This window comes from Adiantum capillus-veneris, chromosome 10, assembly GCF_014529385.1.
Source record: "Adiantum capillus-veneris isolate H3 chromosome 10, ASM1452938v2, whole genome shotgun sequence".
Taxonomy (NCBI): Eukaryota; Viridiplantae; Streptophyta; class Polypodiopsida; order Polypodiales; family Pteridaceae; genus Adiantum; species Adiantum capillus-veneris.
Window position 1 is genome coordinate 129,915,943 of NC_140940.1, and position 13,072 is coordinate 129,929,014.

The following is a 13,072-nucleotide window of genomic DNA, read 5'->3' on the forward strand; positions in this document are numbered from 1 at the left end:
TGGGTTGCCCTCATCCATCTTCAAATCAACTAACTTTTTCAGCCAATAAACCTGTGATGCTACACTTTGCTTCTCATAGAGGTCACATAACTTCTTCCATAGCTCATAACTAGTCTTTTCCATGTTCACATTGAAGTACACATTCTTTGACAAAGTCAGCATGATGGTGGACCTGGCAAGCTCATCCAACTGCTGCCAATCATACTCATCCATATCCTCAGGCTTTATCCCTTTCATCTTTATCGGCCAAATCTTCTTCTTCTATACTAAGACGTTGTAATTTTGTTCCTTCCAAAATGGGAAGTTAGTGCCATCTAACTTCTCAATCTTAAACAAAGAGTTCTCCGATGATGAAGCCATCACTCGACAAGGAACAAAAGTGATAGATCCGCTCCACTAAAGATGATAGAAAACTTGAAAAATTTTGGCAGAGTCTCCCCTGCAAAACTGACTTCTGAACCCAAAACAAATGTGTACAATGACTGAAATGCTGATCAAAGTGGCTAAACCGGCAAGATAAAATCTCAAAGAACTCTCACTGTCAATGTCTCCAACTCTAGAAGAGTGTCTCTGACCAACTCAACACTATCAAAGGCATACGCATAAAGATGAGAACAATGCCAACAATGGCGGGTCAACAGATGCACACCAATACTGCACTAACCGCATAAACATACATCCTATGTTGATGCCGAAACTATGGGAATGTCGGGGGCTCCCTCCAAAACCTGTATCACCGAACGGATCTCCACATTTGAGGATCCCCAAGCTCAATAAAACCTTAACTCGACCCTCAACAATAGGCTTTGCTTATTTCCATCACAATACATAAACCGCATAAGATCTTACATCAACCACAAAAACCCTTTTCTGTAACCGTGGCGGTGGTCTGTCTGATATAACAGACTCTTAAGACCTTACATCAAATATGCATGTGACAGACATTGCAGAAAGAGTCTGCAACGAGAGCCTGTACGCAGAAGAACCACCGAGGGTAGACCACCCTGCTGTCTAAACTAATTACCTCTCAAACTGTGCAGAATTTGCACAAACTTCCTTCTACAAATTTGTAGACTACACGAAAACAATTGGGGGAATTGGAAAGGACTTGAAATAAGATGTTTTTACAGATCAAAACAGATCTGTAAAAATCTACAGCTTCTACTTCATGACCTATAGGTAGTCTGAGTGACATATCTCAAAATTGGTGAAGATTTTGAGAAAACTTTCTTCTGCGAAGTTGAAGAGGACAAAAAACGGTCAATAATAGTAGGAATCGGCTTAAAAGAAGACGTTTTGGTAGGCCAAAATAGATCTACAAAAACGTGCTGCAGTTTTTTGCTGCTTCTTCACTTGCCTCCCTGCTGAGCTCCAATGATGCTCCCAATCCCTGAGCTATGATACCACTTAAAGAGCGCGTGCAAGACACCGGTTTGGGTGGACTCGAAACACAATAGTGTTAGGGTTATGAGTCCTTATTCTTTTATGTAGAATGAATGGTCAATGTTAGTTCCCAGTAGTCTCCGACTGCGAAACACTTAGGCGCGGCACATTGGCTTTAATACCCCAACAGTACGTGCCTGTGGTGGACGAGGAGGAGGAGGATTAGATGGAAAAATATTTGTCCAAACTTTTATAAAGTCCCAATGTGGCAGAATGTATATACACCTATTTTCATTTTATTTGTAACTTTTTAAAATAGTCGATCTTCTGCACATTAACTTGCCAAGGTACATGAAATTTAATTTCAATTTTTTTTTTTTTTGTATACTCTTCCAAAAACCAATTGAAAGTGCTCATTTGATGGGTGGCCCAAATAAGAACCTTTATTTTTGAGTAGGCGTTTATCGATAATATATGCGATAATAGGAGTAGCAAGCTACGCGATAATAGTCACATGTATATTCCTGCTACTATTATCGCGTATATTGCTTACAAACCAATATTGTGTTTTTTGCCATTGATATTGCCACGTATGCAATATTTCCTCTTTCTATCTTCCTTTGTTTTTTTGCGGAAATGCTAGCGGTTATGGAATGCTCCTCTTGTAGTGTAATTGAAGTTCTGCTGGTTTCATCATCATCATTGTGTCATTCTCAGAAGCTCCATCAGGCGATAGCTGATCGTTGTAATTTTGCTGGCTCCAATATTCATTATAATTAGCTTTCGTCTAATCAACATTATTTGGAAGTGCTTCAATGAAGATATTATAATGTGGCATCTTGAGCTTATTGCTAATCATAGTAATACTAAGTTAGCTTAGATATTATAATGTGGTATCTTGAGCTTATTACTATATTGCTGATATAGAAATGCTTAGTTAGCTTCTCACAAGTACAGAATAAAGAACCTTGGCATCCCCTTCTGGAGTTGACGCAACCAATTCTTCTAAAGTTGGCACCAAATTGGATTGGCATTAACACAAGGTAATTGTCTCCAGTTAATATAAGGTAATTCAAATAAGATAGAGAAATCTTCTTTGAAATTTTATAGAGCGGGCCTCTTTATCAAGCTCTAAGGAACATTCTTTAGAATGTTATGGCTTATGCGAGGCCAGTAACACCAATTCTTCCAATTCTAAACAATGAAAGATGTTGAGCACGCATGCATGTGGTAGGGAAATACAAGAAATAAAGATTAAACAAAGAAAAAGGGGAGTCGCTTGTGTCTCAAGGTGATGAATCCTAATCACAAGTCAATACTTATGAGCTCTATGACAAGTAATATGTTTGCAAGTCCTTGATTGATGCTGCTAAAATGGCCATGCATGAGGTTAATAAGCTTTTTGTACTGTCTTTAGGAGTCCCCACAAGGTGGAGAAGTAGTCACTCATGTACCCACAATTACATCTACTTAAAAATTGAAGAAAGTTTTCAAAAGAGAGTGCTTGGCTTTGGGGAGTTTTTGAACCACAACAACACCTCAAAATAGAAGCATGGGCCCAAATTACCAAAGATCTTAAGAGTTTTTATGCAGGCTGAAAGAGAGGAAAGTTACCAATGTGATGGACCTATTTTCATAGAGTGGATGTAACACAAAGCCTAATAAATGGTGCCTTGCATCTTAGACAAGGAAACCAAGCTTCCACATACTCAACACATGAGAAATCATCCTAGGACATGCATTTTAACAATGATGCAACAAGGAAAGCCTCATGGAACTACCTTCAAACATATGGAGCCAGCCTAACACATGCAACTTCACAATGGAAAACTTCAATACACTATACTCAAAGAGGTTTATAAAACAAAAAGTTTACCTAGACAATGAATACACAACATAGCACTTTGGGACAAAGATCAATTTCACTTTTCACATGTACTAAGGAGATGTCTTTTTCACCAAGATACTTGGACTCTTTACTATAATCGTTTAGGGCTGCAACAAATACTCATTCTACTTCATTAATGTCTAGTGGTTCCTCTTCGATCAAACATAATTTTCTTGTGTTATAACACTATCTTTTCCCTACGTGGTTGGAATATTTCCATGGTGCCTCTTAGATCAAACATGATACGCTTGTGTTATAAGAGTATCTTTTCCCTATTTGCATGGATTAACTATTCCATGGTACCTCGTAGATCAAAATGATCTGCTTGTGTTATAACAATATCTTTTTCCTATCCGCGACATTTGTTTGTCCCTTCTTCAGGATTTGCATGAGTACCTTTTGATCTTCATGGTGAACTATGTTCAAAATATCAGACAATGGGCACAAATGACACACATATACTTGGCCACGTACACATCCAAATATTGGCTAAAATAAGTTCGAAGCAAGCTCCCAACCTAAATCATATTACTCCCACACTAGTGAAAGTAATGTCTAAACGTACAAAATAAAGTCCATAGACCTCTACAATGTAGTGTATGATGGAACTATGTATTGATAGAAACTATTGTGGTGGATAGAGGTATATTCAAGGATCCAAGACACTAAGAAACATCAGAAAACAAACCATCCCTAACAAAAATACTCCTAAAAATCAATATTCTTTCTGCATATTAACCATCCACAAATTATCTTGACTAGTGCATCATCTCATCTTCCAGACGGGAGAGAAGAAGCACAGAACCAGAAAAAGAGACCTAAAGATCTATCCACACACACAGGATGTAACAACAATCATTGTTCCAGGTCTATATTTTTCCAAACAAAGGTAGAGGAGAAACCAAAAGATTGACAACTACTAGACACATGATTAATCCACACCTAAATATCCAAAATAGAAAGCATCCATTGCGTCAATCCGTCATCAAGGGCGCTGCCATCTGGCGTCTAAATGGAATTCTAATGGTTCCGTCATCATCATGGCGTCATTCTCAGAAGCTCCAGCAAGCGGCAATCGAGCATTGTAATTTTACTGGCTCCAATATTCATAATAATTAGCTTTTGCCTCAGCATCATTTGCAGGAGCTTCAGTGGAGATATTATAATGTGGAATCATGAGCTCGTTACTAACCATACCAGTCGAGACCTGCAGATACGTATATTGATTAGGCTAATATATTATAACTGCTCAGCTAGCTGCTCACAAGTGCAAAATATAGTACCTGGGCATTCCCTAATTGTGCAGTCGATGAAGCCAATCCTTCCAAGCTCACACCCGGCCGGATCGGCATTAAGTGAGAGTCGACGTTGGGCTCGTGCATAACAACATGAACTGCTACGCCGCCTACTTGCAAAATCTGAGCCTCCGTTGCCATGCAAGCTGGTGACCACCGTAATCTGCCGATATTGTTGTGAGAGCTTAAAGATTAGCTTAAATGTGATTAATATCACGATTAATTAATTAATATACTAATGTCAAGACATAAGAGAGTGCAAGATAGAAATAGAGCAATGACAATAGATTGCACTTGAATGGAGAGTGAAGACCTTGTTACAAATGAGGGCAGCTAATGGGATTTATATACAAGTTGAGGGAGTGAGGATTATCCATTACATGTGAGTTATAGGTAGGTGGGAATAGACACATGTTGAGGCTTGCATAGATAAAAGGGGTCCATGTGGGAATTAGGTGTAAGGACTTTGGGAAAAGAGGTAGGTGGAAAGAAGTCCACACTTATTAAAATCATAAGTTACTTTTACATCCCCCCTTAAGGGTGGACTTCTTGTTGTAACATTGATATTGATGAACAAAAGAGCTTTGTGAAGTAGCCATGTCATAGATACATGCTATCCCCCCTCAATGAGAAGTTCATCCAGTAGGGATCAAACTAAAATTACAAGATGAGACGTGAGAGATGCAGTGAATCGCTTGCAGAAGCATGAACTCCGATGTGCCAAGAAGAGGAATGTCATCCGCAAAGAGGCCTAAGATAGCCATGACTTTAGAGGTCTGCCATATGTAGATATTGTAGTCTGCCATAAGACGTTCCCAGCCACAGTTGAGCAAGTAGTGGTGCATGCAGATGTACCACTCTCGTGTAGATTGTTTTAAGCCATAAATGGGCTTATGAAATTTACATACATAATTAGGGTGGTGAGGGTCTTCAAAATGAGGAGGTTGTAGCATATAGATGAGCTCTTGGAGCAGGCCATGTAAGAAGGCAGTTTTTATATCAAGATGATGTAATAGAAGATTAAACTTAGAAGCAAGTGCAATAAGAATCCGAAATGTAGTCATACCCAGTACTAGTGAATAGGTGTCGAAGTAATCCACACCTTGTTGTTGAGTGAAGCCGCAAGCGACAAGGCGTGCCTTGTAGCGATCAACTGAGCCGTTGGGGTGGTATTTCTTCTTTAATAGCCATTTGCAAGAGACAATGTTATGATTCTTAGGAGGTGGCACAAGCTCCCAAGTGTTAGCTTCTTCGAGGGCTTGGAGTTCATCCAATATGGCGGCATGCCACTCCTTGATCTCGCTAGAAGTGAGGGCATCGAGAAGAGAGAGGGGAAGGGCATCTTCAAGAGGCTCTGGTGGATGTTCAAGAATCATTTCATCACTGAGGACAGTAGAGAAATTGGTGGCTTCATAAATCTCATGAAGAGAGCGAGTGCGACCATGTGAGCTAGAGGCGGCTTGGTCCAAGTGTATAGCCGAAGTGTGTTGCGATGGCGAGGTGGTAGAAGTAGAGCTATGAGGCTCGACTTCGTCGACATCTACTGGGATGGCAGTAATTGGCAATGTTTCGTGGGAGTTGCGAAAAAAAGATGGCAATTGTGAAGGTGAGACCGGTAGCGAAGGTGATGGGAGCTCACGAGGTGGAGCACCGAGTGTCTGCCATGTGATGGAAGTAGCGGGAGTCGGGATGGATGGTGTTGGTGATGGTGTCAACTGTGAGGAGATGGGTGTAAGAGGTGGTGCAGGAGTGTTGCCAATTGGATGTGCATGAGAATGCGAGACACGAGGAGGTGGATGGGCGATGAGGAAATTTGCATGGGTGTGTGTGTGGGTGAGGCCGTCAACAAAGATTGATGAGAAGAGTGGACTGGTGATGAGAATGTAGGGTGCAATGGTGAAGAAGATTTGCCTGAGATGATGAATTCTTCATCAAAGAAGATGGTGCGGGTAAAGATAAACTTGTGATGGTCTGGGATATAGAGACGGTACGCCTTGATGCCAAAGCGATCACCATAACCGACAAAAGTTGTGCGTTGCGCACGTGGTGATAGTTTTGATAAAGTTTGCGTCACAAGTGGGTATGCTATGCTTCCAAAGATGCGAAGGTGGCCAAGATGAGGTGGGTGACCGTGCCAAAGGGCGTAGGGTGTAGTAGTAGGATTGCAGGTGGATGGAATGCAGTTTTAAATGTAGCATATAGTGGCGGTAGCTTCTTCCCAATAGGTGTCTGGGAGGCTATCTTGAAGAAGCATGGCATGAGAAGCTTCAAATAGTGTGCGATTCTTGCGCTCGGCACAACCGTTTTGTTGTGGGTGGTCGGTAATGGAGAATTCATGTCGAATACCAGCAGAAAGACATAGATCTTTGAATGCATGAGAAGTGTATTCCCCACCATGATGTGTGCGGAGAGTTTTAATGTGGCAACCATGTTTAGTCTCAAGTAATGCCTTGAATGTGCAAAAATGAGAGAAGGTTGAGGATTTCTTGGCCATGTAGTAAGTAGTTGTGTATTTTGAGAAATCATCTATAAAAGTAAGCATATACTTATTCCCAGTGAGGGAGTTGACGGGCAATCGGCCACAAACATCCGAGTGGATGAGGTCGAGAGGTGTAGTGGCTCGTGATGATGAAGTGGGGAATGGGACATGATGTGCTTTAGCAAGAATGCATCCCTCACAAAGTGTGATGTGAGTGAGGTGCTGGGGAAGACCTAGTGCAAGTTGGCGATGAGTGAGTCGGTCCAAAACATGTTGAGAAATATGTCCTAGTCTATAATGCCATTTGAGTGTGATTTCTTGTGTTTTTATGGATGATGCAGATGCATGTGCAGGCAACGAATCACCCAATGGATAAAGACGCCGAGTTTTGGGGACCAAAAGTGTGACATACTGACCATCTTTGTTTAGTGCCGAAATGTGGCAGCCTTCTCGCATGAATTTGATGATGATGTCGTTGTCGGTTAGGTTGATGACAGAGATGAGATTTTTCTTGAGACCAAGGACATAATATACATGAGAAATAGTGGTGTGTAGGCCATTAGGTAGGTTAATGACAACATATCCATAGGCTTTGGCGAACTGGATGTTGTTATCACCAAGGCATACTTCTAGAGGGTGTTCTAGATAAGTGATGTTGGATAGCCAGTGTAGGTGATATGTCATATGATGGGTGGCTCCCGTATCAAGTAGCCAGATATTGGGATATGAAGTAGCTATAGTGGTGGAATCTAGTTGCAAAGGATAAGATGGGCTATCATAAGTAGATATGTCAGCATAATGAGCTTGACCATAAATAAAAGGAGATGGCTGGCCATGGCGTGTCCCCCCTTGAGGGTATAGATTAGGGTGAGAGATAGGACGATTACCTTGATTGCGTGGTTGCCGACAGTCCTTTGTGAGGTGTCCAAAGCGATGACAATTGGCGCATTGCTTTGAATTTTGGTGATTGTTGTGGCTTTGAAATTGAAACTTTCTCCCATAATTATTGTGTTGTCGAGGAGGACTCGAATGTTGAGGCTTCTTGTTGTTGTAAGGGCACGAGTTTCTTGCAATAGTGACAAGTTCCGTGGACTTCTACGAGCTGCTAGTGTGGTCGCGAAGCATTTCCTCCTGATGGATCTTGGCTACAAGATTTTGTAGCTGCAAGTTAGCCATGGTGGCTTGTGAGGTGATAAAGGCTCTCCATGATGCAGGTAGAGAAGCCAATAAGAGCATACTTTGAAGCTCTTCAGGGATGGCAAGCATTGAGAGAAGTACTTCATCTAGAAGTATTTGCCACATCTCCAAAAACTTGGAGGATGACTGACCCTCTTGCATGGTAGTGTTTACCAGTTTCTTGATCAGGGAAACTTGGTAGACGAGGTCAATGTGCTCGTAGTTCTTCTCGAAGAACTTCCAAATGGCGCTAGCAGTAGTTAGCTTTTTCACCATTTGGACTTGTTGATCTTGGCAATGGAGAATGAGCTCCATCTTGGCACTATTGTTTCTACTATGCCAAGTATTATGTTAGGAAATAAGACGTAGCTAAATAGATAATTGAGTAGATTACTTAATGGAAAGAGACAGATTTATATACACGAGATTATAGAGTAGAGAGAGAGAGAGAGAGAGAGAGTACACACGATATACGTGGTTCACCCAATGTGGGCTACGTCCACGGGAAAGCAACCACTCAATGGATTTAGTACTTCAAAACAAGAAGTAGTTTACAAAGGGATTATACCCTTAATGGAGCTCCCGCCTTGCTTCACTCTCACCACCTCACACTCACCTTGTTGCATCAACTTCACACTATGAAATGTGTGTAGAAATGGCCTCCTTTTATAGGCCAAAAGGGCTGCCCTCTCTTATGAGAGACAGCCATGTGTAGCCGCCCTTGTGCGAATAAGTCCAAATCGGACCCTCCAATCCGCCCATGTGTGGCCGCCCTTGAGAAGACAAGTCCGCTTTTGAATTCGGCCACCGGCCACCGGCCATCGACTTCCGACCACCGGCCATCGGCCATTGACTACCGGCCACCGGCCAACCGACCGGTTGTTTTCCGACCACTTTCCGGCCGCTGTCCGGCCATAATATTCCGGCGAAAAAAAAGTCTCGGGGGCCTCCGCCCTTGAGGCCTTTAAAGTTTCCCCTGATTGTTGTCCGTGAAAATTTTGGTTTCCGGTGAGTGATTTTCCTTACGCCTCTTAATGGGGGCCTTACAAATTTGCGCTTTTACCACAAACAATTACAAGGGTAAATCAGGCTCCATACTTAACATATTATAGGTGTCGATTAAGTATGTTGAATCTTTGTCTTCGGGGTCTTCGGGGTGGTCAGGTTGCTGTTCGACTCCTGACGTGACGTCCCAAAGTTGTAGCTGCGTGAAGTAGAGTTCCATCCGAATCTTCCACACTTGATAGTTAGTGCCGTTGTGAGCAGGATAAAAAAACACACACAGTGCCTCTATAACGACCCAAAACACACTCTTGGAATGATACACACACACACTATGGGGCACCACTCGGCTTACACAATCCACCTGGCCGAGACAGGGAACATGTTGAGATGTAGAGAGAAAGAGAGAGAGACGAGACAAGAGACACACCATATACGCTCCCAAAGACTGATTCATATTGAGGACAAGATACAAATATATAGGTGAGACCAAGTTCAGTAGAGTGAGCCATATATAGCTCCAACACCCCCACTCAAACAAAGGTCTCTAGCTTTGGATGAAAAAACCCTTGGGGAGTTCTAGGGAAAAACCCAAGCCCCTATACAATGTGAAATATGAACCAGCAGTGATGATGTGAAAGTGAGTTGTGCATCTATGTACAAATATTCAAGTGACTTAGATATCACAAGGTGCAAATGTGGAGTGTGCATAGTGCATGGTACCTAAAAGATTACAATGTCATATGTACAAAGCTATTACAATAGAAAAGAAGCTAATCTAGAAAGAGTAAGGCCAAAGCAACTCCAAGCTCCGAGCGCAAGAGGATGAAACGTGACTCATTGAGGCCTTTGGTCAAAATGTCTGCAATCATCTGGTCACTTGGACAGTGTTCAACCATAATGGTTCCCTTGCGTACTTCATACCTGACATAATGATAATGGACAGCAATGTGCTTTGACTTATTATGTTGAACATAGTCTTTTGCAAGACTAATAGCACTTTGGTTGTCACACCACAAGGGTGTGCTAGAAAGAGGAGAGTGACCAATATCAACCAGCATTTGTCGAAGCCAAATCAACTCACGAGCTGCAAGTGATGCCGCAACATATTCTGACTCAGTCGTAGAAACTGCAACACAACGTTGTTTCTTGCTGGTCCAAGAAACAAGACAACCATTTATAAAGAAGCAATTTCCACTAGTAGATTGCATAGATAAATGTGAGCTTGCCCAGTCTGCATCTGTGTAACGCAAAAGAGAAAGAGATTGCATAGAATCCGATGTGAGTTGTCGTCGATAGACTAAACCAAAATCTGTAGTGCCTTTCAAGTATTTCAATACACGCTTTGCAGCAGACCAATGCTTAAGAGAAGGATATGCAAGATGTTGTCCAAGATAGTTAGCAGCAAACAGAATATCAGGACGAGTGTTCATGCCAACAAACTGAAGACATCCAATCAAGTTAGCATAAGGTTGATTTGTGACAAGTTGACCACCATTGTCAGAAGTATTCTTCGTAGAGCTCACAAGACAAGGTGTGTTGGCTGAATGTGCAGATTCCATACCAAATTTTTGAATAGTATCTGCAATAAACTTTGACTGTCGAAGGAATAAAATACCTTTTGTACGGTTCCGTTGGATTTGAATGCCAAGACAAGAGTGAATCTCTCCAAGATCCACCATATCGAATGCAGAAGACAATAACTTTTTCACTTGCTGAAGAAATCCCAAATCATTGGAAACAAGGATGGTATCATCCACATAAAGAGCAAGAATCACAAAACTGCTACCTTGGCGTTTTATGTATAAGTTGGGGTCTGACGAGCAAGAGATGAATCCTTTAGAGGTGAGAAAAAGATCAAATTTTGTATACCAGGCTCGCGAAGCTTGTTTGAGACCATATAGTGCCTTATGGAGTTGAGCAACAAGGTCTTCTTTACCTGGAATAACAAACCCTTCTGGTTGTTCCATATAAATTTCCTCTTCCAAGTCACCATTAAGAAAAGCAGTTCGCACATCCATTTGATGAGCTTCTAAATCAAATTGAACAGCAAATGCCAATAAAACTCGAACACTTGTAATGCGAACAACTGGTGAAAAAGACTCTTGATAATCAACACCAGCTACTTGGGAGTAACCTTTTGCAACTAAACGCGCCTTGAACTTGTCAAAAGATCCATCTGCTTTTACTTTTGTTTTATACACCCACTTACATTTAATAGCTGTACGACCAGGAGGTAATTCAGTTAGTATCCATGTACCTTTAGAGATAAGAGAATCATACTCTGCTTCCATAGCCTCTTGCCATTGATCCTTTTGTGGTGAAGAGATAGCTTCATCATAAGTAACGGGATCTTCAGAAGTAGAAAAAGCATTATCAGCAATATCGTCATCATAAACCTGACATGAGCCATGTTCAAAATCAATAGGCAGATTTTCTAGTGTAGCATCCCACCTACCCCATAGATTGACAAAGGTTGCTTCATAAGAGGGATAGTCTTCAAGTGATATCTGCTTATGTCCAATAAGACATTTCCATAGTCCTTCAGAAGTATCACCTTGCCCGAACTTGGAGAGGAGTCTTGCTCGTAGTCTCTCCCAGTTGGACTTGATTTGAGGTTGCAAGGTCTCATACCATGCTTTAGCTTCTGCTTTTAGAACCAACGGGAAGGCTCGTAGCTTTAATTCCTCTTCATCTCTCCCGGATATGAGATGTGCCATCTCCAAGTTGTCAAGAAACTCTTGCGCATCTTCCCCACTTCTTGCATAAAACGTGGGAAAAGAACTTGACATTTTGTTTAGACTTTTTGAAGTTTTATTTTTTTTTCAAGAAACTTTTCTCTTACGGGCCGCACAAGATTGTTGACACTATAAATCTGATTAAATTAAAATGAAGATGTACACATCCATTGTTAATTCGTACTTTATCATAGTTAGAATAAATGGATTAATTGAAGCATTGATTTCATTGAGGCGAGTGGATCCAAATATCCTCCTTATGATAGATTGAAACCTAAATTTAGTTGCAATGATTATGTGAATGTATTGCCGAGCAATAGGTCTAAAAGGTTCATTGTTTTGATCGTGATTCATGTGCTACTCCTCGTTGTTGGTTTGAAGACCTCATTCCTTCATATGGCCCTTGAGCACCCCTTCACCACTCCTTGTTCCTGCCTTTAAAACAAAATGAACATGTGAACATCAAAAGAAGTTTCATAATTGATGATTGGAAGTATAATTGGATTGGGTGATGCGAGTATTTCTCTAAGTCTTTCTGCACCAAACATTAAAACAATGCATTGCTGGAAAAAGACTTTTCTATCTATGTGAACATTTACTCTAATGTGTTGTGCAAAATGAAATGGATAGATGGGAACTCCATTATTCATCACTAAAAATTTGAAGGTAACTTGGAAATATGTTCCTCAGTGGGGGCACCACTTTATGAGGGCGAGCTTTTTGAAATGGGGCCTCTAAATCTAAACCAATGGGCCTACCCTCACAAAATGTTCGTAAAGAGGTACGCACACTACTTGGGGCACCACCTTCTTTTGGGAGTGGAGAAGGAAACCAATCAAAATAACACTTGCACTCACCCACTCAAGCAACACACTTTGAAAACCCCTTACTCTATATACACTTTGGACACTTGATACCATCAACGATTATGCAAGCCAATGCTGTGCATCAAATGAAATTTGCAATTTGTGGAATAGCATTCACCTTCTCCCCATAAGAATACCCATGATACATCCAAACTCCTCCTCTCTCAAGCACTCATCAAAAAATCATGCGCACAACACTTGCCTCTCAAACACACAAGAGAATCACCTACATCAAACTAACACAC

At 41.3% G+C, this 13,072-nt stretch overlaps 1 protein-coding gene across 1 annotated transcript; it reads left to right on the plus strand.

The window, feature by feature from the left end:
• The first annotated feature begins 6,114 nt into the window (after positions 1 to 6,114).
• On the plus strand, positions 6,115 to 6,339 carry LOC147449646 (uncharacterized). Its single transcript, XM_086522668.1, has one exon. The coding sequence runs from the start codon at positions 6,115 to 6,117 to the stop codon at positions 6,337 to 6,339; it is 225 nt and encodes a 74-aa protein (XP_086378794.1).
• The last annotated feature ends 6,733 nt before the right edge of the window (positions 6,340 to 13,072 follow it).

What these genes read in the sequence shown, in the direction of transcription:
- LOC147449646 (XM_086522668.1), top strand. Translation starts at nt 6,115, where the DNA reads ATGGCAGTAATTGGCAATGTTTCGTGGGAGTTGCGAAAAAAAGATGGC.